The following is a 25,978-nucleotide window of genomic DNA, read 5'->3' as shown; positions in this document are numbered from 1 at the left end:
GGGGTGAAGCACAGAAGAATTAAATGACTATTCAGAGTGACACAGAAACTTAATGGCAGAGCCAGGCTCCAAATTGGTCCAGAGCCCACACTCCTGACACAGGATCGCACAGCCTCAATGATAGCATGTGATGTCCATGAGCCCGCACTCCGCAGTACCTCACACGTGACGACGTGATGTCTACTGAGACCTCGCTCCGCACGACTGTGCACTAGCACCTCTTCTGTTACTATCTTTACTTGTCCTTTCCTTGAATTGGTTTTAGATTTAATTTGCCTTGATTTTCTAGATCCTTAAGATAGAAACTTGGATCACTAATTAAAAACTTTTTTTTAAAAACTAGTACAAGCATTTACAGCTATAAATCTACTTCTGCAGTAGCACACAACTACAATTTGAGCTCCATTTCACAAATTTAGCTGCTTATTAGCAATAAACCATAAATAATTGTAAGATTTCTTCCTCTGTGTCAGGAGTGTACATATACATAGCATTTCTGTGGGTTCAAGTCCAACCTGGCCTACATGGGAAGTGCTAAGCCAGCCAGGGCTACATAATAATGTATAATAAGACACTGTCAAAAAATCAAATTATTTATAATTAATAATTAGAAATCTGTCTCTTTTGAATTGCTATCTTCCTACATGAGACTTGGTTTTCAGGATTTCACTACTATATCACTAAGTAGGATTGTGTGTATGTTTGTCCTACTAAAGCTTTACTGAATTTATGTCTACAGGTTCTAATTTATTTTCACTAACTTTGAGGTATTTTCAGCTATAACTCTACTTTTTCTATCCCATTTCTCTTCTTAACCTTAATGCTCTCCAAATATTATATATGCTCTTTTCATATTTATCCTAAGATTTTTTTTCCTCTGGTTCTTCAGATCGACTCTTTGCTATTCAACCGTCTTTAAGTCAACTAATCTTTCTGTCATTGACAATGGCTACCGTTTCTGTTATTCTCATCCTGGGTGTTCTAAATTTTCAAATATACTTTTTGGTTCCAGACTTTCTCACTCGGTATTATTCAGGTTTGACTCCCAGCACCCACATGATGACTAATAACACATACTAAGGGCTTCAGTGTCTAGTTCTTCGTGCTAACCATGTATAAATAGAGTCACTAACTTAAAACTATCTCTTAACACTTGCACTGATTAACTTTCTTTAGAACATAAAATTCTACCATGTAAAATGATTCTATCTGAAAACAGAAATAAGAATGTTTCCCTCCAAGGAACTAACTGGGAACCTCATGTTGGGCACTTGGGAGCCCCTCTAGGGTCAAATCTCTTGCTCACCCTAAAGTGGTTCCCTTAACTAAGAATTGTGGTTCCGTGCTCCCCTATCCACCTTTCCTTTATCCCAATTCTCCTGATTCCCCAAATCCCCCCTCCTTCCCTTCTACCTTTTCTCTCCCCATCTCCCCTTACCCCCATCCCACCCCACCCCCAAGATCCTAATTTTCTCCCCGGCAATGGGAGGCTGGGAGGAGGTGGAAACTTGTTTTTTGTTTATGTTTTTTTTTCTTCTTTTCTTAATAAAAAAAATTATTTAAAAAAAAAAATTAAGAATGAAAATAAAGAAAAAAAAAAAAAAGAATGTTTCTACTTCATAGGGCTGTTTTGATGATTAAATATAAAGTTCCTGATAAACATCGAACACCCAACAAGTCTGAAGAACTAATTGAGTGAGTGAATTCATATTACTAACTTAAGAAGTAAATATTACAAAACAGCAGATAATTCAGCAGCATGGCTAAAAATACAAACACTAAATTTACTTATTAGGTATTTTAGCCATTATCTTTATGTAAAAGGCAAAGACAAGGAAACCAGCAATTTTCACCAAAAATAATAAATTAATTAATTTCACTAAAAATATAATTATATCTTAGAAAGGTTTCTTTTAAAATATTAAAAATAAAATTTATTCAAAAAATAACAAAATAACAGCTTCTATGAAATATGCACTATATATAAAAACCAGTACAGTACCAATTCCATTTTTCATGATATAGACATCTTCTTTTAATTACAATTTTCCTCCCTGGAATGCAAAATAGATTAATATTATGAATATTAAAATTATAATTACTTAGCATTAAAATCTACCATAACATTCAAGCACATAATTTAAAGATAAAGCAGGAAATATTAACCAATTAAAAAAATCAGAAAATGTCAGTAATACATCACATGGTTATTAAAAAGCAAGTAATTCTGGTAATGCTAATATAGGAGCATACGGTTAAACCACGTTTTAAACTCCAGCTGGGAGACATGAAAGTTAGATGCAGGGCTGGAGAGAGGCTCAGCAGTTGAGTAGCCCTTTCCATTTCAGGACACCCAGGTCACATGTGCCTGCAACCCCACATCCAGAGGATCCCATGTTTTCTTCTAGACTCTGAAGACACCTGTACTCACCTGTGCATAAAGCCACACCAAGACACACACACAATTAGAGATAACATCTCATTATGGTCTAGATTAACGCACACAGTAAAGGAAGGCAACCGGTGATATGAATACAGGAGAAATGAAGCCGGCAGAGAAATATCTGCAGGTAAAGCAACACAGCACAGGAAAGAATAAAGACAGATGAAGACTAAGGAGTAGTGTGGGACAACTGTCTGTATTCTGTCAATCATATTTTAAATAAAATGCTGATTGGTCAGTAGCCAGGCAGGAAGTAGAGACAAGGCAATGAGAACAGGAGAATTCTGGGAAGAAGGAAGTTCCTTTGGCAGTCCTGGCTCAGCCACAGAAGAAGCAAGATGTGACTGCCTCGCTGAATAAGATACTGAGCCACATGGCTAGCATAGACAAGAATAATGGGCTAATATAAGTTATAAGAGTTAATAAAGAGCCTGAGCTAATGGGCCAATCAGTTTATAACTAATGTAGACCTCTGTGTGATTCCTTTGGGACTTAACAACTATGGGAACTGGGCAGAACAGAAATCTCAGTCAACAAAAGAGAGTTTTAAAAAATGGGTCAAATCTTATCATACCTTGAATTGGAAAATATTATCATTATCATGGTCTCATATGTTTCCTATCTTTGTTTTCCTTTAGCTCATTTTGTCATTTCTCACAATCACCTTTTGTGAGCTATTTACTGCCCTTTTTGGAAATAGGATGGACATGAGTAATATTTTATAAGTTCCTAATAGAGCTCTTAATAAATTTCCTTTGCTGTAGTCCAAAACAAAATTAGAATGGGAAGCTTGTTTTTTTTTTTTTTTCTGGCAGAGTACTGTGCTCAGGTTAGCTTCCAATTTGTGCTCTTCTTGCCTTAGTCTGTTCAACTAATGGGATCATGAAATTGTGTAACCATGACCAGTGAAAACAGGAGGGCTTTAGTTATAATTACCTGTGTAAGTGTGTGCTATGTGAGAGCAGGTCTGCAGAGGCAGCCGGCCATCAGATTCCCTGAAGTTGTCAGCTCTGGGAAACGTGGGTACTCTGAGCCCTATCTCCAGTCCCAGAACAGGAGTTCTTAACATGAGGTCTCTGAACAACCTGAATGTGTTCAGAGTTTTCCATAAGTAAAACTTCTTTTGTTTGTTTGCTTGTTTTGGGGTTATTTTTTTTAGTTGAGTTTTTGTCAGAGACAGGAGCCTGATTTAACATTCCTATGTGGAGGCTTTACTATGAACTGGATTTCCAACATAGGAAACAGACTGCTAACCACAGGAAAAATCAGTATTTAGGCTGTAACACAAGAAAGAAAGTTAATATTTATTAAATACTTTCTGTGTGCACATTTTAAGGTTTGCTCAGTTGTGCTAACTGTGCTTTAAGATGATATTCTCTAACCATAGCTAGAAAACAAATGCAGTGTCTCGTGCCCTCTTAAAACTAAAAATTTGACGGTAAGGCATTCACTATACAAAACAAAACAAAACTGATGTATCAAGCAGTGCGTATTAAATCTGAACATGAAAGATAAAGGGAATTAAGTGTAGCAATAAAGAGTAAAGAATGGCAGCCAGGACAAAACGTTCTGTGGGTTCTCTTTACTGTGGTGCCATAAATGTCTACGTAATGTCTTCAGTCATTAACCCAGTGCTGTCCTAGAGCGAGTGGGTAACCATCCACGAAACAGAAAAACAAAACTGAAGCAACCCATCTCTAATCGAATAAATTATTTTTCTATCAGTCTGGCATACCAGGCTTTGTTATAACTACACTTTAAGTTTCCCTGGGATATGGGGCTGGAGAGATGGCTCAGTGGTTAAGAGCATTGCCTGCTCTTCCAAAGGTCCTGAGTTCAATTCCCGGCAACCACATGGTGGCTCACAACCATCTGTAATGAGATCTGGTGCCCTCTTCTGGCCTGCAGGCATACACACGGACAGAATATTGTATACATAATAAATAAATATTTAAAAAAAAAGTTTCCCTGGGATAAAAGAATTTTAAAATCCTGCTTTTAAACTAGAAATTAGTGTAATGCATACTTAACAGTATGCAAAATAAACTGAGAATCAGAACTAGCCTGTAGATCAAGGCTCTGTATCCTAATTTGAAAAATTTCTTATGTCACATTTTATAAACCAGTAAGCATTTATTAATTCAACATATATAAATGACTAAATAATAAACAATGATTTCAAAATTTCATTCAACAATTAACAATCTTAGCTATGAATCTTCTTACTTTCTTTTTAAAAGAAAGGTAACAGTAAATTAGATAAGAAAAGATACAGGCCCTTAAGAAAAAGTATTGAGACGATGTCTTCAGTTACTCTTAAGATTAAGGCACAATACATGTATGGTGAATTAGAGAAAATTCATTAAAACAACACAGTCAATGCAATCAAGCCTCTTGAATTACATGAGTATAAAGTTCTAAGTACGGTGGTTAATGCATTTAAAACTCAGTAGAACATCATTTACAACAAACAAAACATCTGAGTACAGAACTTAACATTAGGTTTTATGAATCCAATTCTAAATTTAAGAACTGGCACTTGGGTGGTGGGGCGCACAGCTTTAATCCCAGCACTTGGGAGGCAAAGGCAGACAGATCTCTGTGAATTCCAGGCCAGCCTGGTGTACAGAGCAAGTTCTAGGACAGCCAGGGCTACACAAAGAAATCCTATCTTGAAAAAACTAATTTAAAAAAACAGCTATAGTATCTTGAATATTTTAATTTGGCACCAAACTTTCATGACAATTGAATAGGTAAGATGACATAAAAGTACACGTATACAGTTCAATGGTGTACAGAATAAGAAATAATTTTATTAGTTGTACAGTATTTTCAAGTGTCTGCCTCTCCCCTGTCTCTTTCTACACTGTCTTACTATGTAGCTCAGGCTGCCTTTAATTCAGAGAAATTCACCTGCCTCTGTCTTCCCAGTGCTGGAATTAAAGTTATGGATCACCAAACCCAGCTGAAGTTCTCTCTGAACCCCATCTGAGAAAACAGTGTCAAGGCCAGAACATGTAGGATCACTATTCACTAATATTCTCAATAGAGCACAGTGGGTAAGAGCAGGGACTCAGATTTCATTGATACAATGGAGATAATAATATCACTACAATAGAAGAAATACTAAGGACTATTAGTTACTATTACTAATATAATAGTATATATCACAGGGTTGTTTGAAGGATTGAGTTTATATAAAGAATTTAGAATAGTACCTTGCATATAGTCAATACTATATGTTATAATTACAAATTTATCATTTTGGGGTCAGATTCATCCTGTATAAAATATCATTATTTTTATCAAAACCAGTCTTGTGTATCTGTAGCACTAATTATCATTTGGGATCTCTGGGGGTTGGAGCCCAGCCAGGCTGCCTAGACAGATAGTCAAAAACAAATCAAAACAAAGCAAAAAACAAACAAAACCCTCAAACTTCCATTACCTTACCCTGATTTAGATAGAAAAAGTTGTTTTCACAGAGACAATCAATAAAGAAATTTCTCTCCCACCACTGTGTTCATATTCACAGAGCCTGGCCTCCTGATCTCCTTAACATGTTTTGTTTCCAGTAAGGCTTGTGAACAATTTGGTACTTTTATTTTTTCTTCTATTTCATAAAAGAATTGTTTTCCAGTTAACCATATTGAATCTTCAATCTCTCTCTCCCTCTTTCTCTCTCCCTCTTTCTCTCTCCCTCCCTCCTTCAGTTGGTTGGGGGTAGGGGTCTTACTATATAGTCCTGGCTGTCCTGGAACTCAGAGATACCCTTGCTTCTGCCTCCCAAGTTGTTTTTGTTTGGTTGGATGGTTTGTTGTTTATTTTTTTGTTTTTGAACAATATCTCCTGTAGCTCAGGATGGCCTGGAACTTACTCAGTAACCTAGGACAACCATAAACTCTGGTCCTAGCAGCTCCCAGGAATAATCCTATAACAATAATATATAATATTATTATGTAATACCATCTAATAATCCTATAAAGGTGAAGCCCAGTGTACACAGAGCCGGAGAGTGAACCTAGGACTTGAGTCATACTAGGCAGATACCCTATCAACCGAATTACATTTCCATCCTGAATCTTCAATTTCTTGAACACTTCCTTAGAGCAAAATACTTAGGAAATGACTGTTTCTGTCTCAATTTGTCCCACTGGTTTAACCCAGCATTATGACTTTAAATATCATTTATCTGTTAATGATAAATAAACTCTAAACTTCATCTTCAGAAACCCACTTGCTCATTAATATCTCCCAGGTACTATGCAAATATCTCCAATCCGAGGAAGCCTGAAACTTCTGGTCTCAAACACTTTGGATGAGGGAGGATCAATCTATATGGACTTTTTAAAAAGATTTATTTATTATGTATATAGTGTTGTCTGCATGTATGCTTGCAGGCCAGAGGAGCGCATCTGATGGTTGTGAGCCACCATGTGGTTGCTGGGAACTGACCTCAGGACCTCTGGAAGAACAGTCAGTGCTCTTAACCCTGAGCCATCTCTCCAAACCCTATATGGGATTTTTTTCCCCTCAAGTAATAAAATTATATCCATTGAAGAAAAAATATTACCCCCCCCCCCGCCGTGAGGATCTTGAACCCAACAATTCTCCTGCTTCTCTCTCCTAAGTGCTGGGATCACAGGTATGCAACAATATGCCTGGTACAAATAACTTACCTGATAATGTGTGAAATACATACCTGAGTTAAACCAGCAGCTGTCTGCGGAGAAGACTTTTTTAACAATCTCACTTCTTTGTTTATATATCTTAGCATTCCACTAAGAGTACTAAAGTCATTACTTTCAGAACTATCATCTTCCAGGTTATATGGGAGAGGTTTAGATGAATCTGAACGGTTGAAAGCTAGGGCTTTACGACCACCTCCTGACGCTGAGGGCTGTTCTAATTGCATTTTCTTTAAGTCCTGTAGCAATTCTTCAGAGAGATCTTCGTTGCCATGACTTTTGAAACTAAGGTCACTGGCACTAATAGAGCGACGTAGTTTTCTGCATTTGAAGAATGATATCTGAGAATGTTTGGCAAACTTAGGATCTTGACTATCAGGCATAATTTCTGTTAGAGCTGTAAATGAAGCTGGGAGAAACTTGGGGTCTTCTGTCTTTTCATGTCCAGAAATTTTGGCTTGCAATCTGGTTAATTCTGATTCCTGTAGAAAAATCAGTATATAGTACATACTCAATATATTTCTGTTTAATAAACTACTATAAAATCATAGGTTCTTAGAAGTCATTTTGGGCCAGCCAGTGGTGGTGCATGCCTTTAATCATAGTACTCGTGAGGCACAGACAGGTAGATCTCCATGAGTTCGAGGCCAGGCTGGCCAGGCTGGTCTACCAAGTGAGTACCAGGACAGGCTCCAAAGTTACAGAGAAACCTTGTCTTGAAAAAAAGCAAAAAACAAACAAACAAAAAGTCACCTCGATGAGCCTTTGTCTCAGTATGGAAACCCTTGAGAAATTTACAAGTGTTTTTCAAACCTTCTACTGCTAAAGATAGCTGCCATTTAGAAAGAATTATGTATTTTCATCTGAAAATCGCTTCCAATATTCTAATTTCATAAAAACTAGATTTTCCATATAGAATATTTTAATGTTAAAGATTTTAATCTTAGAGCTGGAGAGATGGCTCAGTGGTTAAGAGCATTGCCTGCTCTTCCAAAAGTCCTGAGTTCAATTCCCAGCAACCACATGGTGGCTCACAGCCATCTGTAATGAGACTTGGTGCCCTCTTCTGGCCTGCACTGTATACATAATAAATGAATAAATCTTTTTTAAAAAGATTTTAATCTTATACCCGTGAGTTTATCTGTGAAAGTATAGAGGTGAATTATTTTCTTCTTAATCTAACATGGATATACATAAAAGGACTACTTTTAGAATTTCTAAAAGGAAGTAAATATACATTGGTTATTGTCGTAGTCACTTTTCTACTGCTGGGACAAAGCACCAAGACCAAGGCAATTTATAGAAGCAAGCATTTAACAGGAGCTTATGGTCTCAGAGAGTGAGTCCATGACAACTGTGGTGGAGAGCACATACAGGCACATTGCTGAGAGCGTATATCCTGACCAACAAGCAGCAGGCAGAGAGAAAAAAATCTAACTGGGAATGGCCTGAGATTTTGAAACCTCAAAGCCCACCACCAGTGATTCACCTCCACCAAGGCCACACCACCTAATCCTTCCCAAATAGTTCCATAAACTGGGAACCAAGTATTCAAACATGAGCCTAACAGGGCCATCCTCACTCAACCCCCACTATGTGTTTATAGCCCTATTACAAAAAAGCTTTCCTAAACTAGATATTAGAAAAGAAATTTTAAGATACACTGAAAACCCACAAGACCTAAAAGCATAAAGAGAGGGAGGGAGAGAGAGAGAGGGAGAGAGAGAGAGAGAGAGAGAGAGAGAGAGAAACAGATAATGTGTGTTTTGTTACCTAACACAATCTGGCCTTAAACTTGGGTTTGACCCTTCTCCTCAGCCTTCAGTATGATGGGATTATACACAAGCACCATTATAAGTGGTTGTAATTTCAATTTCATAATAGAAATAATATAAGTAGTTGCTTATTTACATGTATTCTCCTCTTCTCTTCAGATAACTGATAAGGATAACTTCACAATAAAATGCACTATGCGGAATAACATTAAGCATTAAACTTTTTCTTAGGATCAAATGTCACCGTATAAACATTATGATGTGCTATAAGATACTTATACCATTAGGGCTCTCAGAAAATTATCTTAGCTTTGTACTTGCTCCAGTTGCCCTCATATACTAGAATACTAATTAGGGCACTATAATAATCGGGCTTATGGAAAAACCAAGTTGCCTTGAAGTGAGTGGTTTTCTTCACTTCTGATTTTGCTGTCACTGCCTGCTTTCTACTCTCCAACTACAGGGAATTTTGTTTTTAGTCGTTGAGATGTTAGCTTTAAACTCACACAGTCAACAACCATGACCTTGAATTCCTGAGCCTCAGGCGTCCACCTCCCAAGTGAAGGAACTACAGGTGTACACCAGTTCACCTGGTTTTAAGTGGTGCTCAGGATCAAAGATAGGGCTTCTGTGCACGCTATACAAACACTCTTCCCACTGAGCTACATTCCCACAACTACTTACACCTACTTCTAATTGCTACAGTTACACCTTCGAAATTCTTAGATTAGCAGCCTTTATTTTTCCTCTTTTGTATTCTTTACATTAAAGCTAGCTAGGGTTGACTTTGAGAGCTATGTCAACCATGAAAGAAATTCTGTTTTAAAACTAGTTATCACTCTACATTAGCTACATTAACTAATTACAACACATTCTCTAAGATTTCTTTATCTATGGCTTATTCAAGAACAGCTACTATTTAGATGGGTGAAAAGATGGTTCAGCAGGTAAGAACACTTGCTGCTCTTGTGGAAGAACTGTTTGGTTTGTAGTACCCACAAGAAGGCTTACAACCATTGATGACTCCAGTTTGGGGAATCTGTTTCTGTCTCTGGCCTCTGTGAGCACTGTATGCACATGGTGCGCACATAGATATGCAGGTAGAATGCTCAGAGGCAAAACATAATCTCTCTCTCTCTCTCTCTCTCTCTCTCTCTCTCTCTCTTTTCAAGACAGGGTTTCTCTGTCCTGGAACACACTCTGTAGACATGAACTGCTTCTCTTTTTAAATTAATGCTACCATTCAATCAATATTTTGGCAGTTTCATAAATAGCCGAACTTAAAATGTGAATGGTTGTCACCAGCAATCAAATTGCACTAATCTCATGGACAGTAATTAGTGAGTAAGCAAAATAATTACACTAACTAGGGATACAATGTAGACTACTATAATTTTTGAAGGTTTTTCTTTTTACAATGAAGATCTTTAATTTTGTGCAAATTTTATAAACTTCCAGAACACTAAAAAAAAGTGGCTTGACCAGACGCTCAACCTAGGACTTCATACATGATACATGCTGGCCAAGTGTTCTATCGCTGAACTATAACCCCAGCAGTAGGAATATCATCTTAATAAAAGCACCAATAGTGCTCATTCTTTTTTGTTTGTTTGTTTTTCAATACAGAATTTCTCTGCATTCTGGTTGTCTGGGAACTCAATCTGTACACCAGTCTGGTTTTGAACTCAGAGATCCACCTGCCTGCCTCCCATGTGCTGGGATTAAAAGCATGCTTCCCAACTGCCTGGCCAAACATACATACACATGCAAACATACACATGCATAATGTTTAGCCTAAACATTCTATTAATGCAGTATACTGAATCCAGAGCATCCTACATGCTAAGCACAAATTATGACACTGAGCTGTATTACCAGGTCCTAAGTGATTCTTTTTTTTTTAAAGATTTATTTATTTATTATGTATATAACATTCTGCCTCTATGTATGCCCGCATGCCAGAGGAGGGCGCCGGATCTCAGTACAGATGGTTGTGAGCCACCATGTGGTTGCTGGGAATTGAACTCAGGACCTCCAGAAGAGCCATCTCTCCAGCCCCCAGGTCCTAAATATAATTTTAGATCATGTCTATTCATATGTACATAATACTATAAATATAAACTGTACTATAAAAGAATGACTCAACTAAGTACAGAACTAGAAATATATATATAAGGTATTGTTAGTTTTATTTCTTTTTTAGTAACTTCTACTTTGCTACTATTTTATTCTTTTGTAAAGGTTTCAATGATAACTTTACTTCATTAGCAGTTTTAAATGAGTACTTAAATATCCATACTGTTAATTTCTAACTCCAGACAAACTGCCATAATCAAAACAGATGAAAAGACAGCCTAAGTCATTTTAAAACATCTGTATTTAAACCCAGTATAAAAGAAGTTCTGAATATAATGTTATATTTTTATTTTATAATTTTCAAAGGAACTTTACTGATTTTGAAAAATGCTTCAAATTTTTTTAAGGCCCCTCAGGTATAAAACCCACTATAGTAAATGTTATAAATGGAAGTGTTTATATTTAAACATATGAAAATTATTTTGGGGTAATATGATGCATATCATACTAACAATATCTCATCTTTGTCTTCTAAAGAAGATGTATTTTGTTTCAAGTCAATAATACATCATGAAGACCTCTATAAGAGAGAAGAACAAGAAAAATAATCTACTGTTCACCAATGTTATTTCATTACTTTTATGTTTACTTACTTTAATAAGCAATGCTTCATTTGCAGCTTCAATGACTTCATTCCTGTCTTGAACTTGTTGATGCAAATTGCTTACTGTATCCTGAGCTTCTTCTAATTCTAGTTTTGCTTTCTCTAGTTGTTCATTTAGCTGTTGAACAGACGTCTTCTGAGAATCAGCAGAAACCTTCCACTTTGCATGATTCTCTTGATGTGAAATCATCTTTAAGTCCCAAAAGTGTAAAAAGAAAAGAGTGAAGTTGTTTCAACAACATTCTAATAGTTGCCACTATTATTTTTCTTAAGAGATCAAATTTATAGCTATAAACATCTGATTTGACACTAAATACAATATTCAAGGAAAAAAGAGAAAAGAACACATTCTTACATTCACTTAACAGTTAAACATATACCAAATTTGGATTATGATTTACCTAAATAAACTATAATGAAATTTTTTAGACGACTGGAGAAATCTGAACAATTACTGGACATTGGATTGGGTGTGGTGGCACATGTCTTTAATCCCACCACTCCAGGCACAGAGGCAGGTGGATCTCTTTGAGTTCCAGGACAACACTGACCACGTAGTGAGTTTCAGGACATCCAGGGCTTATATAGAGAGACTCTGGCTCAAATAACAAACAGCTAAAGCCAAACCAAATGAAAAAAAAGAAAAGAAAAGAAAAAGAAAGGAAGAAAGGAAGAAAGGAAGGAAGGAAGGAAGGAAGGAAGAAAGAAAGAAAGAAAGAAAAAGAAAGGAAGGAAGAAAGAAAAACTCAAGAGAAAGTGAAACATCTCTGGCTTCATAATGATGGTGGTGTTGAACACCAGGGAGCAAATTAAAAATGGATGATATTGTCAGGCAGTGGTGGCACACCCTTTTAATTCCAGCATTTGGGAGTCAGAGACAGGCAGACTCACAGAGAGCTCTGTGAGTTCGAGGGCAGTCTAATCTACAGAGCAAGTTCAAGGATAGGCTGCAAAGCTACAGAGAAACCCTGTCTTGAAAATAAAACAAACAAATAACAATAACAACAAAGATGATGCTGAGAACAGCAAGATGAGTTTTGTGCAGAAGTGTGTCCAGGCTACACTGTGGGAAAGGGAGGCAAGAATAGGATTGGACCAGATCTCTATAATCTGCTTGGACGATAGGTCAGGTCATCTTATGCCAACTAGGTATTGTCTGAGGTCAAGACATAGCTGATGGAGTATTTGGAGAATCCCAAAATGTACATCTGTGGAACAAAAGTGATCTCCAGAATCAAGAAGAGTGTGTTGGCTAGCTTTATGTCAACTTGACACAAGTTAGAGTCACTGGAGAAGAGGGAGCCTCAATTAAGAAAATGCGTCCATTAGACCTGGCTATAGAAAAGTCTGTAGGGTATTTTCTTAATTAGTGATTGATGTGGGAGGGCCCAGCCCATTGCTCCTGGGGCAAGTCATAGGGAGCAAGCCAGAAAACTACACCCTTCCATGGCCTCTACATCAGTTCCCGCCTCCAGGTTTCCGTGCTGTTTGAGTTCCTGTTCTGATTTCCTTACATAATTAACAATGATTTGGAAATGTAAGCCAAATAAATCCTTTCCTCTCCATCTTGCTTTTGGTTATGGTGTTTCATCATAGCAATAGTAACCATAACTAAGACAGGGAGAAAGGGCAGACGTAATAGTTTATCTTAAAAAGGCTACTAATGAATAGCTGTCATTGCCCTATGTATTACAAAACAAATTTCTCATGACTTTTAATGTGTATCCTAAATTAATTGACACGCCAGAATTAAAATTATGAATAACTAACAGGATATTTTTGTTATAGGATATGTGGTCATGCTGTGAACCTAAGACAGCACTATGTACCGAAAAAAAAAAAAAACTGTTTTAGTTGTGGTGTGGCTCAACCCTAGCACACACCTTTAATCCAAGAGTTTTCTACTTGAATGTTGTAAACAGGATTAAATAAAGACAATGATAGGTCAAGAAGAGGAGCAAGCAACCAGCTGGGAGGAAGTGAATGTAGGATTATTAAGAAAAAACCATAGAGTTAAGTAAGAAGGAGCCAGGAAGACAGATAAAGGCAGAGGAAGTAGAAGTGAGGGGCACTCAGTTTGAGGAGGAGGACTGGAGGCAGCAGAGGAGGAGGAGGAGAGGGCTTCCGGGACAATGGCAGAGGATGAAGGTCAGATGGGTACTTTCTCTCCCTCACTGAGCTAGCAGCCTTTTATCCCAGCATCTGGCTCCCAAGTCTTTACTGGTAAAATTGAACAACTGAGAATTTGTTACGAACAACATATTTTTGTTGGACAGTCCTGATTTAAGTAAAACTGTCCTGTAGTGAAATGGATATGATCTTTTAAAACACAGCAGTTTCTGCTCCATAAACACTACCTTTGCAGGGATCATTCCGGAATAAACACTGCCTGCAATGAGAGTGGAAAAGCAGAGATGTCACCAAAGCCAGGTGGCCCTGACACGCCTTTGTTCTGGGTTTAGGTTTGCATTCTTATTTTATACTTTAAAACAACAAGGTGGGGTGGCCAAGCAAGTAAGATTTTACAGACGCATATGCAGTAGTCAGCAGGTTGTTAAGGGCATGACTCATTGTTTCAGCTGTTTCTCCAGGTAGCAAGTGAAATCATGCTTGGCAAATAATATAAACTAACAAAATCATTCTCACTCCAAAATAATTTTGCAATTATTAAATGATTTTTCTGACAAATCTGAAAGCTTAATTTTGGGTTGGCTAAACATTTCTTTAAAGAAAGAAAAAACAGTGTTAAATTAGAAATTCCTAGAGCTAGTGTGATTGATGCCTTGGCAATTAAGAGCGCTGGCTGCTCTTCCAGAAGACGGGTTCATTCCCAGGACCAGTTTCAGGGCATCCAACATCCTCCTCTGGCCTTCTCAGGCACTGCATAACCATAGTACACAAAGTACATTCAGGCAAAACACTGTACACACAAAATTAAAATAAAAACTGGTAATTCCTTTTAAAGCTAATATGGTGATAGTATATATGCCCTTTCCTGAACAGAAATGGAGGAGGAGTGGACTGGGGAAGTAGGAACAGAGGGGAGGTAGGGGAAAAGACTGGGAGGAAAAGGAAACTGCAGTCAGGATGCAAAATAAATAAATGATACTATATCTTTTCATTTTTTATTTATATGTTTATTTATTAGGGTTTCTTGACACATGGTCTCATGTAAACCCGTGTCTGTGCTCTGTGTGCTGGTACCCAGTTCGCAAGCTTCAGGCAAGGGGCTGGAGGTTAAAATACACAGACACAGACAGACAGAGAGACAGTGACACAGGTCATCCTTGAATTCCCCAAGAATGCCCCCTTTATTGTGTTCAGGGGCAGCTTATATAGAGATAGCCACGCCCCAGCCAAACCCACCAGAAACCACTCTCCTGCCATCAGGAACTCCTGAAGGTCTTGTGCTCAGAGCAGCTGTAGGCACTCAAATCAAGGGATTACAAGAAATTCAAGATCTGGGGTCTCAGTGCTCCCAACACAAAGGCATCAAGACCTTGCTATGTAGGTAAGGATAATCTTGTGTCTGTTTCTCTTGAATGATGCAATCACGGTATGTACAAGTGTGCCTGATTCGGCCCTCTCGACACACTTTAAAACTAAATCTTTGTTAACAATCAAATAGAAAAAATATTTTATACAAATTATATATATTTGTCATACTTTAAAATGTTATTATCCCCACATATTAACAACACTAAAATCCCTTTTTAAAATATTTATTTTATTTTTAACTTGTGTGACTGTGTGTCTATGTCCACCTGCGTATTTAGGGTAACAAATGGTTGCAAAACCAGAAGCATCAGAGGTACAGGCACTGGAGTTACAGGTGGTTGTGAGTCACTGATGTGGGTCCTGATAATCAACCTGGGTCATCTGAAGAGCAATTATGTCACATCTCCAACTCTAAATTCACTTAATTATTTTTTTCATTTCATATATTTATTTACTTGTGTCTGTCCATCCGTCTGTCCATCCATCCATCATCTATCTATTTGTGTTTTTGAGGTAGGGTTTCTCTCTGTAACCATTCCTGGCTGTCCTAGAACTCCTTTGTAGACCAGGCTGGCCTTGAACTCACTGATTCGCCTTTGTCTGCCTCCCAAGTGTTGGATTAAATGCGTTCGCCACCACCACCCAGCTAATTTTGAATTTTATGTGTATGAGTATTTTGCTACATGTATGCTTGGTGCCCGTGGAGGTCAGAAGATGGTGTCAGATTACCTCAGAATTAGACAGTGGTGAGCTGCTATGCTAGCTGGGTGCTGGGAAATAAACCTGGATCCTCAGTAAAAGCAGCATTTATAGCTGAGCCATAGCTCCAGCCCCTAGAACTATTTTTTAAGCAATTTTTATGAACTATCTGTTTATAATTAATTTTAGGTATTTAAAACATTAATAGTTTAAAATGGATAACTACAGAAAACAGACTAGAAAATATGAACAGTAAATGACAAATACCTAAAATGGACTAATGGTTGCCTCTGAAGATAAAGGGTTAAAAAAAATTCTCATAAGTGTGTTTTCAAAAAGATTCAAACTGTGTTTCATTTGGCAGGCACTGTGTTTTTAAAGAGATCTGAATCTAAATGCACTTAAATAAGATATAAGTTACAAGTCTCTCTGCCCCTACCCCAGGTGTTTAACAAAAACTAGGTATGGTGACACTTCTTTAATCCTAGCACTCAGGAGGCAGAGACAGGAAAATCTAAGTTCAAGACCAGCCTGGTCTACAAAGTGAGTTCCAGTATAGCCAGAACTACATAATGAGACACTGTTTCAAGGCAAAAAGAAAAGCTGAATACAAATGTATTTGTAGCCTTTGTTTTTCAGAAAAATTATTTTTTAGCACCAAACTCAATAAATATTGTCAAAAAATTTAAGATTTGGGGTAATCTTTTCAAATGTTTTAAAAGGATAAATGTAGCACAATTTCTAGTTGGAATTAATAATAAAAACCCAGAGTCAGATATAGGGGTTAATGCTGAAGATCAGAGAAGTGGAGCAGCAGACACCAGAGAGTTCTTAAGACCTCTACCAATGCCCAGACCAAAGGAACGATCCTATCCTCAGACTGCAACTCCAAACTCTGTCTCCACCAAACCTCAGACTGCCCTGAGCTCCTGCCTCCTCCCGCCTTATATTCCTCTCTCTGTCCAGCCATATCACTCCTGTCTCCACCTCCCTAATGCTGGGATTAAAGGCATGTGATCCCAACTGCTGGGATCACCTTTGTGTGAGCTCTGTTTCTCTCTTAGACAGATTCAATCTTGTGTAGCCCAGGGTAGCCTTGAACTAACAGAGATCCCTTTGTGTCTGTCTCCTGAGCCCTGGGATTAAAGGTGTGTGCCACCACTGCCTGGCCTCTAGTGACTTAGCTCTGCAATCTGATCTTAAAAAGGCAAGATTTATTTGTTAAAACATAAACAAAATATCACTACAGATAAAAATATTCTAATTAATAATACTGTTAATTTTTATAAAGACTCAGAACATATTGATAAAACGGTTCTAGTACTGCTTCTCAAACTTACTATCAGATCAGAGGTTAGAAATTATAAAGTATTTTACAGTATTTTTACATCACATAAAATGGTTTTTGTCTGTAATTAAGAATTTCCAGTGTGGATCCAAGGTCCCAATGAGGAGCAGAAGGAGGGAGAACATGAGCAAGGAAGTCAGGACCACGAGGGGTGCACCCACCCATTGAGACAGTGGGGCTGATCTATTGGGAGCTCACCAAGGCCAGCTGGACTGTGACTGAAAAAGCATGGGATAAAACCGGACTCTCTGAACATGGTGAACAATGAGGGCTGATGAGAAGCCAAGGACAATGGCATGGGGTTTTGATCCTACTTCATGTTCTGGCTTTGTGGGAGCCTAGCCAGTTTGGATGTTCACCTTCCTAGATATGGACGGAGGGGGGAGGACCTTGGACTTTCCACAGGGCAGGGAACCCTGACTGCTCTTTGGACTGGAGAGGGAGGGAGAGAGGAGTGGGAGGAGGGGGAGAAGGGTGGGAGAAGGGGGAGGGAAATGGGAGGCTGGGAGGAGGCGGAAACTTTTTTTCCTTTTTTCAATAAAAAAAAAAAAAAGAATTTCCAGTTTGTTTTTCCACAAGTTCTATAATCAAAAATGATAAGACTCTAATCTAAGAACTTAACATATAGTAACTAATTTATTCCTTATAACAGTACTATAAGATAGTTATTATCATTATATGCATCTCTGAGAGGATTAAATAGCTTATCCAAAGTCATACTGTTCTAAAACAGGCTTGAAACTTAGGATGCATGTTTCAAGAACTAGACCTCTTAACTTTAGAGCACATTATTAGTCTTTTAGCTGAAAGGATATTAAATGCAAGGTATGTATTTAGCTTAAAATGAAGATCACACTATATTAATTTATAATGAACACTTCAAGAATTAGACTTATACTTTCATCCTAGTAGGTCATTTCATTTCAGTGGGGGCTACTGACACAAGTTGTATTTTTCTTTACCTCCATATGATAAGCTTCTTTGAGAGAGTCTACTTCTAAGGATAATTTCTTTATTTCTGTTTGCATTCTTGCTTCTAAATGAGCTTCACGTACTTGAGAGGCCCCTAGTTCTTCAGCCAAACGATTTCCATGAGCTTCCTTAAAAACAGCATGTTGAATATAAATTATATAGGTAGCTTATTTGGTTTAGTATAGCTAAATAAATTTAAAGCCTTAATGGAAACATGCTAGTCTTTATGTAAACACATGTGCCAAGCGTTTTTTTAAAGATTTTATTTTATGTATATAGGTGCTCTACTGACTTTATGCCAGAAGAGGGCATCAGATCCCACTATTGATGGCTATGAGCCACCACATGGTTGCTAGGAATTGAAGTCAAGATTTTTGGAAGAGCAGCCAGCTCTTAACCTCTGAGTCATCTCTCCTGCCCACCAAACTAACTTATTATATGGTACACTTTAAAATACAGACATTTCATAGAAGACCAAAAGAAGGCAGTAGTACATTATTTGCTACATAAGTTCACTAATCAATGCCTTCTGTGAAACAAAGACCCATAAAAGGCTAACTTTGGCAGATAATAGCCTTCTCAGGTGTTCCTGCGCACTTTGTTCACCATATGGACTATTTGTTTTTTACAAGAATAATTTGTGCTCCTTTAAAAATCTCTAGTGGTGTTTTGGCCTGAATGTATGGATTTGAACAACTTGTATGCCTGGTACCCATGGAGGCCAGAAGGGAGTGTTGTATCCCTTGTAACTGGATCTATAGGTAGTTGTTAGGCAGTTGTTAGCCACCATGAAGATGCAGGGAATTTAAGCTGGGTCTCTGAAATATGCATCCGTCATGGGTAAGGGGAAACATTGATGAAATATGTATGGAACTATTTTAAAGTAAGAACTATGTTAAAAGTTTTTAAACAACTGAACAAAAGTTACAAACTTTTGCTATCCAATTAGAACCAATAAAAACTGTTATAAAATCCCCAACAACAACTGTAGGATGAACTAATCTTAATTACTAGAGCTTCTGTGAGATTATTCGGGTCTGGATGGCTGGAAAAGGAAAGAGCAGTCTCCATCTACAAACAACAACAAAGTCAGACATTCTATTGCTTTAATTCTCCTTTTTCTTGAAGGAGACTAAAGTAATTACAGAGTATGGAATATGAGGATAGCTTATGTAAAAAAACTAAGTAAGATTCAAATCAGATTATTCATAAAAAGAATCAAGGTTTGAACCAAACCAAAAGATAAACATGAATCTATATTTAGTTTGGGATTAAAATATTATAAAACTTTCAATCTAAGCAATCTCCCATTTAAACTCATTTTGAGAACTGAGTTTATCTTATCAAATAAAACAAATTATACTAAACTCAAAAATTATCAACAAAGGACCAAAATGAGATAAAGGTAGATATCTTCCCTTTTTATGTAAACACCCAAATATCTGTTATATTCCTAATAAGTTTTCCTATATATGCTTAATTGCTCTAATAATCCAGAAATTTGAATAAAAATATAACTAAGCCTAACCAAAACTAAAAGTAAAAATCTTTTAACTATATACCTATGATGAATTAGTTAGCATAAGAGAAAGCTTTTAAACTTAACAAGACTTTCAGAATAAAAATAAAGTCTTTTCTCAAGGTCTAATAATTAACCCAAGTATATCAATCTAAATACTCTTTAAATGAGTTGTTAACTTCTAAGGAAATAAACCTTTTATTGGTAATCTTGATTTTTAATATACTTTCATCACAGAGAACTAAATGAGGTTTTTATTTAGAAGAAGGTTCAAACACATGCAAATCTAAACATGCTAAATAACTCAATTAATTGAGAACTAGTGTAGCAAGAGTTCAGTTATAAAGGATTTTTATTATAAAATATTATATTACCAATAATTTAAAATCTAAGTATAACACAGTTAAACGTTTTCTTTTAGAAACCCGTGGTAGCATGTACATAACATGAAAGCAACTACTTTTTAGATAGCACCCTACAGTGTAGCCTTTGCGTACATATGATGGAGGAAAGTCATTGGCTTATAAAAAAACTGCCTTGGCCCATCTGATAGGGCAAAATTTAGATAGGCGGAGTAAACAGAACAGAATGCTGGGAGGAAGAGGAAGTGAGCTCAGACTCGACAGCTCTGCTCTCTGGAGCAGAGATGCCATGCTCCCCTCTCCCGGGAAGACGTACACAATGAAGCAAGCCGCCAAGTCAGACATGCTGAATCTCTCCCGGTAAGACCGATGCTACACAGTTTATTAGAGATGGGTTGATCGGGATATGAAAATTAACCTGTAAGGGCTAGAGTTAATGGGCCAAACAGTGTTTAAAAGAATACAGTTTGTGTGTTGTTATTTCGGGGCATAAGCTAGCAGGCGGCCAGGAGCCGGGCTGTGGAAAAAGGCCCACAGCTCCCACAACATACATAACATGAAAGCAACTGCTTTTTAGATAGCACCCCACAGTGTAGCCTTTGCTGGTCGCTGCCCAAATGCTGGGATTACAAATGTGGAGCGCCACACTTGGTTCTACTATTCTAGCCATTTCTAAGCAGACAGTTTGGTAAGCTTAAACACTCCACACTGTGGAACACAGTACAAAATACAAGGGTTAAGCACTGGCGGTTCAGTGATGGGCATTACTATCTGCCTTCTTTTAAAAAGGAGTTAAAATTTAAAACTTGTTCAGTAAAATAAACTATTTAGAATAGGATTACCTTTTCTTTAGAGAGTTGCTTTATATCCTCCAATTCGCTAGAGAGTCTTTCTATTTCTCTCTGTGCTTGGACTTCTTGGCGACGAGCCTCCGCCAGTTCTGAACGGAAGTTCTGCATTTGCTCCTGGGTCAGCCTCAGTTCCTGCCCCAAATCAGTGACCTCCTTGTACTGGGTAGCAATGTACTCTTCCTGTTCTTTTATAACCTGGAAAGCATAAAACAGTTGTGAGTTTCAAAATGAAATATATAGTTATGAAGTATACAGTTACAATTTGCTTCTTTATTTTCATAAGAGAATTTCCCTACAATTAGCTTTATAAAACTACAATAAAATGAGCATCTCCTACTAGAAGTTAATATTTTTAAAAGCCTTAATGCACCAACACATGCTAAGCCACATTGCTAACCCATATCATTTAGCAAATTAAAGACTCAAGGGATCAGAAAAAGATAAAGATATACAATAAAAACAGATTCAGACAAAAAAATAAACTCTAAATGGTTTACAAAAAAACAGAAATAGAGTAGTTGGGTATGGTGACACATGCCTTTAATTCCAGCACTTGGGAGGCGAAAGCAGGCAGATCTCGTTGAGTAGAAAGACAGCCTGGTCTACAGAGTGAGAGCCAGGACAGCCAAAGACACACAGAGAAACCCTGTCTGAAAAAAACAAAAAATTAAAAAATAAAAATAAAAGAAAGAGTATAGGCAGCGGCGGCGGCGCCAGACGCCAGACGCGGCGCAGCGGCAGCCAGACCCAAGCGGCTGGGACAGGCGTGCAATAAGGAGAGCAGATCGCCCTACTACAATTGAATCAAAGAGGTAGGCCTTTGGTTGGCCAGGTCACTGGCACAAGGGGAGCCTGGTCCTGTCCTGAAGATCCTTCGGAGGGGTGAGAGGGTTCTTGGCCTGCAGCAGGAACCACGAAAGAGAGTGAGGGCATTTTGTAAGCGGAGCCCTTGGCCAGCAGGGAAACCTGATCCGGTTTCTAAAGGATCCATTGGATAGGATCAATAGGAGGAGATGGGCAGGCGCCAAGGCAAGAACTCACCCAATAATCCGAAAAACAACATGAAAACATCAGAAACCAATGATCTTACAACAGAAGTATTTGAACAACCTAACACAGAAGAAGTGGAAAAAATCGACTTTATGAAGATAATAGAGTCCCTTAAACAACATGTAAAAAATGCCCTTATAGAAATGGATGAGAAGTATAACAAAAAGTTTGAAGAAATGAGTAAATACGTACATGATACCCTGGGAAACCAAGAAAAAACCATCAAACAGGTAATGGAAACAGTTCAAGAATTGAAAACTGAAATGAAGGCAAAGAAGAAAATACAAACTGAGGACCAGCTGGATATGGAAAATCTAGGCCAACAAGCAGAGACTACAGAAACAAGCATAATCAATAGAATACAAGAGCTAGAAGAAAGACTCTCAGATGCTGAGGACACCATAGAGAAAATAAACGAACAGATCAAAGAAAACAGCAAAGCCAACAAATTCTCAACACAAAACATTCAGGAACTATGGGACACAATAAAAAAACCAAACCTAAGAATAATAGGAATAGAAGAAGGATAAGAGTCACAGCTCAAAGGCTCAGAAAATATTTTTAACAAAATTATGGAAGAAAACTTTCCCAACTTAAAGAAAGATATTCATTTAAATATTCAAGAAGCATACAGAACACCAAACAGACTGGATCAAAGAAAAACATCTCCTCGCCATATAATAATCAAAACACAAAATATACAGGTTAAAGAAAGAATATTAAGAGCTGCAAAAGAAAAAGGGCAAGTAACTTATAAAGGTAAACCGATCAGACTTACACCTGACTTCTCGATGGAAACTATGAAAGCCAGAAGGTCCTGGATAGAGGTTCTGCAGAAGCTAAGAGACCATGGATGCAAACCCAAACTACTATACCCAGCCAAGCTATCGTTCACTATCAACGGAGAAAACAAGACATTCCAGGATAAGAACAAATTTAAACAATACGTAGCCACAAATCCAGCCCTACAGAAAGTAATAGAAGGAAAATCGCAACCCAAGGAATCCAACACTGCCAACACTGCCTACAATAACCCAGGCATCTAATGACCCTTCACGAGCACATCTCAAAGAAAGGAGACACACAATCTCTACTACCAAAAGCAATAAGAATAACCGGAGTAAACAACCACTGGTCATTAATATCACTTAATATTAATGGGCTCAATTCACCTATAAAAAGGCACAGGCTAAAAGATTGGATACGAAAACAGGATCCAACATTCTGCTGTTTGCAAGAAACACATCTCAACCACAAAGACAGGCACCTACTCAGAGTAAAGGGTTGGGAAAAGGTGTTTCAAGCAAATGGTCCTAAGAAAAAAGCAGGTGTGGCCATACTAATTTCTAACAAAACTGACTTCAAACTAAAATCAATCAGAAGAGACCGAGACGGTCACTTTATACTCATAACAGGAACAATTCATCAGGAGGACGTCTCAATCCTGAATATATACGCCCCCAATATAAAAGCACCTACTTATGTAAAAGAAATATTACTACAACTCAAGGCAGACATCAAACCACACACACTAGTAGTAGGAGACTTCAACACACCTCTCTCTCCAAGGGACAGGTCAATCAGACAGAAACCTAATAGAGAATTAAGAGAATTATTGCAGGTAATGAAGCAAATGGACTTAACAGACATCTATAGAACATTCCACCCAAATAGGAAAGAATATACCTTCTTCTCTGCAGCTCATGGAACCTTCTCAAAAATTGACCACATACTCGGAAACAAAGGAAACCTCCACAGATACAAAAAAATATCAGTGTCCACCTGTGTCTTATCAGATCATCACGGATTAAAGTTAGAAGGCAACAACCACGCTGCCCCCAAAAAACCGACAAACTCATGGAAACTGAACAGTCAACTACTGAACCACACCTGGGTCAAGGAAGAAATCAAGAAAGAAATTAAAGTCTTCCTTGAATTTAATGAAAATAAACGGACAACATACTCAAACCTATGGGACACAATGAAAGCAGTGCTAAGAGGAAAGTTCATAGCACTAAGTGCCCACTTAAAGAAAACGGAGAATGCATACATTGGGGACTTAAAAACACACCTGAAAGCTCTAGAAAAAAAAGAAGCAGACGCGCCCAGGAGAAGTAGAAGACTGGAAATAATAAAACTGAGGGCTGAAATCAACAAAATAGAAACACAGAAAACAGTCCAAAGAATCAATGAAACAAAAAGCTGGTTCTTGGAGAAAATCAACAAGATCGACAAACCCCTATCCAAACTAATTAAACGACAGAGAGAGAACACGCAAATAAATAAGATCAGAAATGAAAAGGGGGACATAACCACAGACACAGAGGAAATTCAGAGAATCATTAGATCTTACTACAAAAGCCTGTATGCCACAAAACTGGAAAATACAAAAGAAATGGACATTTTTTTAAATAAGTATCATATACCAAAGCTAAACCAAGACCAGGTGAATGATCTAAATAGACCGGTTTCTCGCGAAGAATTAGAAATGGTTATCAAAAATCTCCCTTCGAAAAAAAGCCCAGGACCAGATGGTTTCAATGCAGAATTCTACCAGAACTTCCAAGAAGAATTAATACCTATACTCCTTAAGGTATTTCACAATATAGAATCAGAAGAGTCATTGCCAAATTCCTTTTATGAAGCTACAGTTACCCTGATACCAAAACCACAAAAAGACCCAACCAAGAAAGAGAATTACAGACCGATCTCACTCATGAACATCGACGCAAAAATCTTCAATAAAATACTGGCAAACCGAATCCAAGAACACATAAGAAAAATTATCCATTATGATCAAGTAGGCTTCATCCCAGAGATGCAGGGCTGGTTCAACATACGCAAATCTATCAATGTAATCCACCATATAAATAAACTGAAAGAAAAAAACCATATGATCATTTCACTAGATGCGGAAAAAGCATTCGACAAAATTCAACACCCCTTTATGATAAAGGTCTTGGAGAGAATAGGGATACAAGGGTCCTACCTAAATATAATAAAAGCTATTTACAGCAAGCCAACAGCTAACATTAAATTAAACGGAGAAAAACTCAAAGCTATCCCACTAAAATCAGGAACACGACAAGGATGTCCACTCTAGCCATACCTCTTCAATATAGTGCTTGAAATTCTAGCAATAGCAATAAGACAACATAAGGAGATCAAGGGGATTCGTATTGGAAAGGAAGAAGTTAAGCTTTCGTTATTTGCAGATGATATGATAGTGTACATAAGCGACCCCAAAAATTCTACCAAAGAACTCCTACAGCTGATAAACAGCTTTAGTAACGTGGCAGGATACAAGATCAACTCCAAAAAATCAGTTGCCTTCCTATACACCAAGGATAAGGAAGCAGAGAGGGAAATCAGAGAAGCATCACCTTTCACGATAGCCACAAATAGCATAAAATACCTTGGGGTAACCCTGACCAAGGAAGTGAAAGATCTACTTGACAAGAACTATAAGTCTTTGAAGAAAGAAATTGAAGAAGACACCAGAAAATGGAAAGACCTCCCTTGCTCTTGGATTGGGAGGACCAACATAGTAAAAATGGCAATTCTACCAAAAGCAATCTATAGATTCAATGCAATCCCCATCAAAATCCCATCAAAATTCTTCACAGATCTGGAGAAGACAATAATCAACTTTATATGGAAAAACAAAAAACCCAGGATAGCCAAAACAATCTTATACAATAAAGGTTTGTCTGGAGGCATTACCATCCCTGACTTCAAACTCTATTACAGAGCTACAGTATTGAAAACAGCTTGGTATTGGCATAAAAACAGAGAAGTCGACCAATGGAATCGAATAGAAGACCCTGACATTAACCCACAAACCTATGAACACCTGATCTTCGATAAAGGAGCTAAAAGTATACAATGGAAAAAAGAGAGCATCTTCAACAAATGGTGCTGGCAAAACTGGATGTCAATCTGTAGAAGAATGAAAATTGATCCATATCTATCACCATGCACAAAACTCAAATCCAAATGGATTAAAGACCTCAATATCAGTCCGAACACACTG

The 25,978-nt window shown here is 37.6% G+C and overlaps 1 protein-coding gene across 5 annotated transcripts in view; it reads right to left on the bottom strand.

Annotated features, from left to right (window-relative positions):
* The window catches only part of Ccdc18 (coiled-coil domain containing 18), a 145,688-nt gene that overhangs the window by 11,031 nt on the left and 108,679 nt on the right, over positions 1 to 25,978 (bottom strand). For 2 of the 5 annotated variants that reach the window (XM_041632173.1, XM_041632174.1), the window contains 4 exons: positions 20,887 to 21,090; positions 18,154 to 18,291; positions 11,636 to 11,836; positions 7,146 to 7,613 (listed from right to left, as the gene is read on the bottom strand). In XM_041632173.1, the coding sequence (XP_041488107.1) occupies positions 7,146 to 7,613; positions 11,636 to 11,836; positions 18,154 to 18,291; positions 20,887 to 21,090 (1,011 nt within the window). Of the gene's footprint in view, positions 1 to 1,575; positions 2,055 to 7,145; positions 7,614 to 11,635; positions 11,837 to 18,153; positions 18,292 to 20,886; positions 21,091 to 25,978 lie in introns of those variants that run through there. The other 3 variants (XM_041632176.1, XM_041632175.1, XM_041632177.1) reach the window with 3 other exon arrangements.

The sequence above is a fragment of the Microtus oregoni genome, unplaced genomic scaffold, assembly GCF_018167655.1.
Source record: "Microtus oregoni isolate MIOR12 unplaced genomic scaffold, Mior012 000040F_ref0000088, whole genome shotgun sequence".
In the NCBI taxonomy this organism is placed as follows: Eukaryota; Metazoa; Chordata; class Mammalia; order Rodentia; family Cricetidae; genus Microtus; species Microtus oregoni.
The sequence above is the reverse complement of the archived record's forward strand: the minus strand, read 5'-3'. Positions and strand labels throughout refer to the sequence as shown.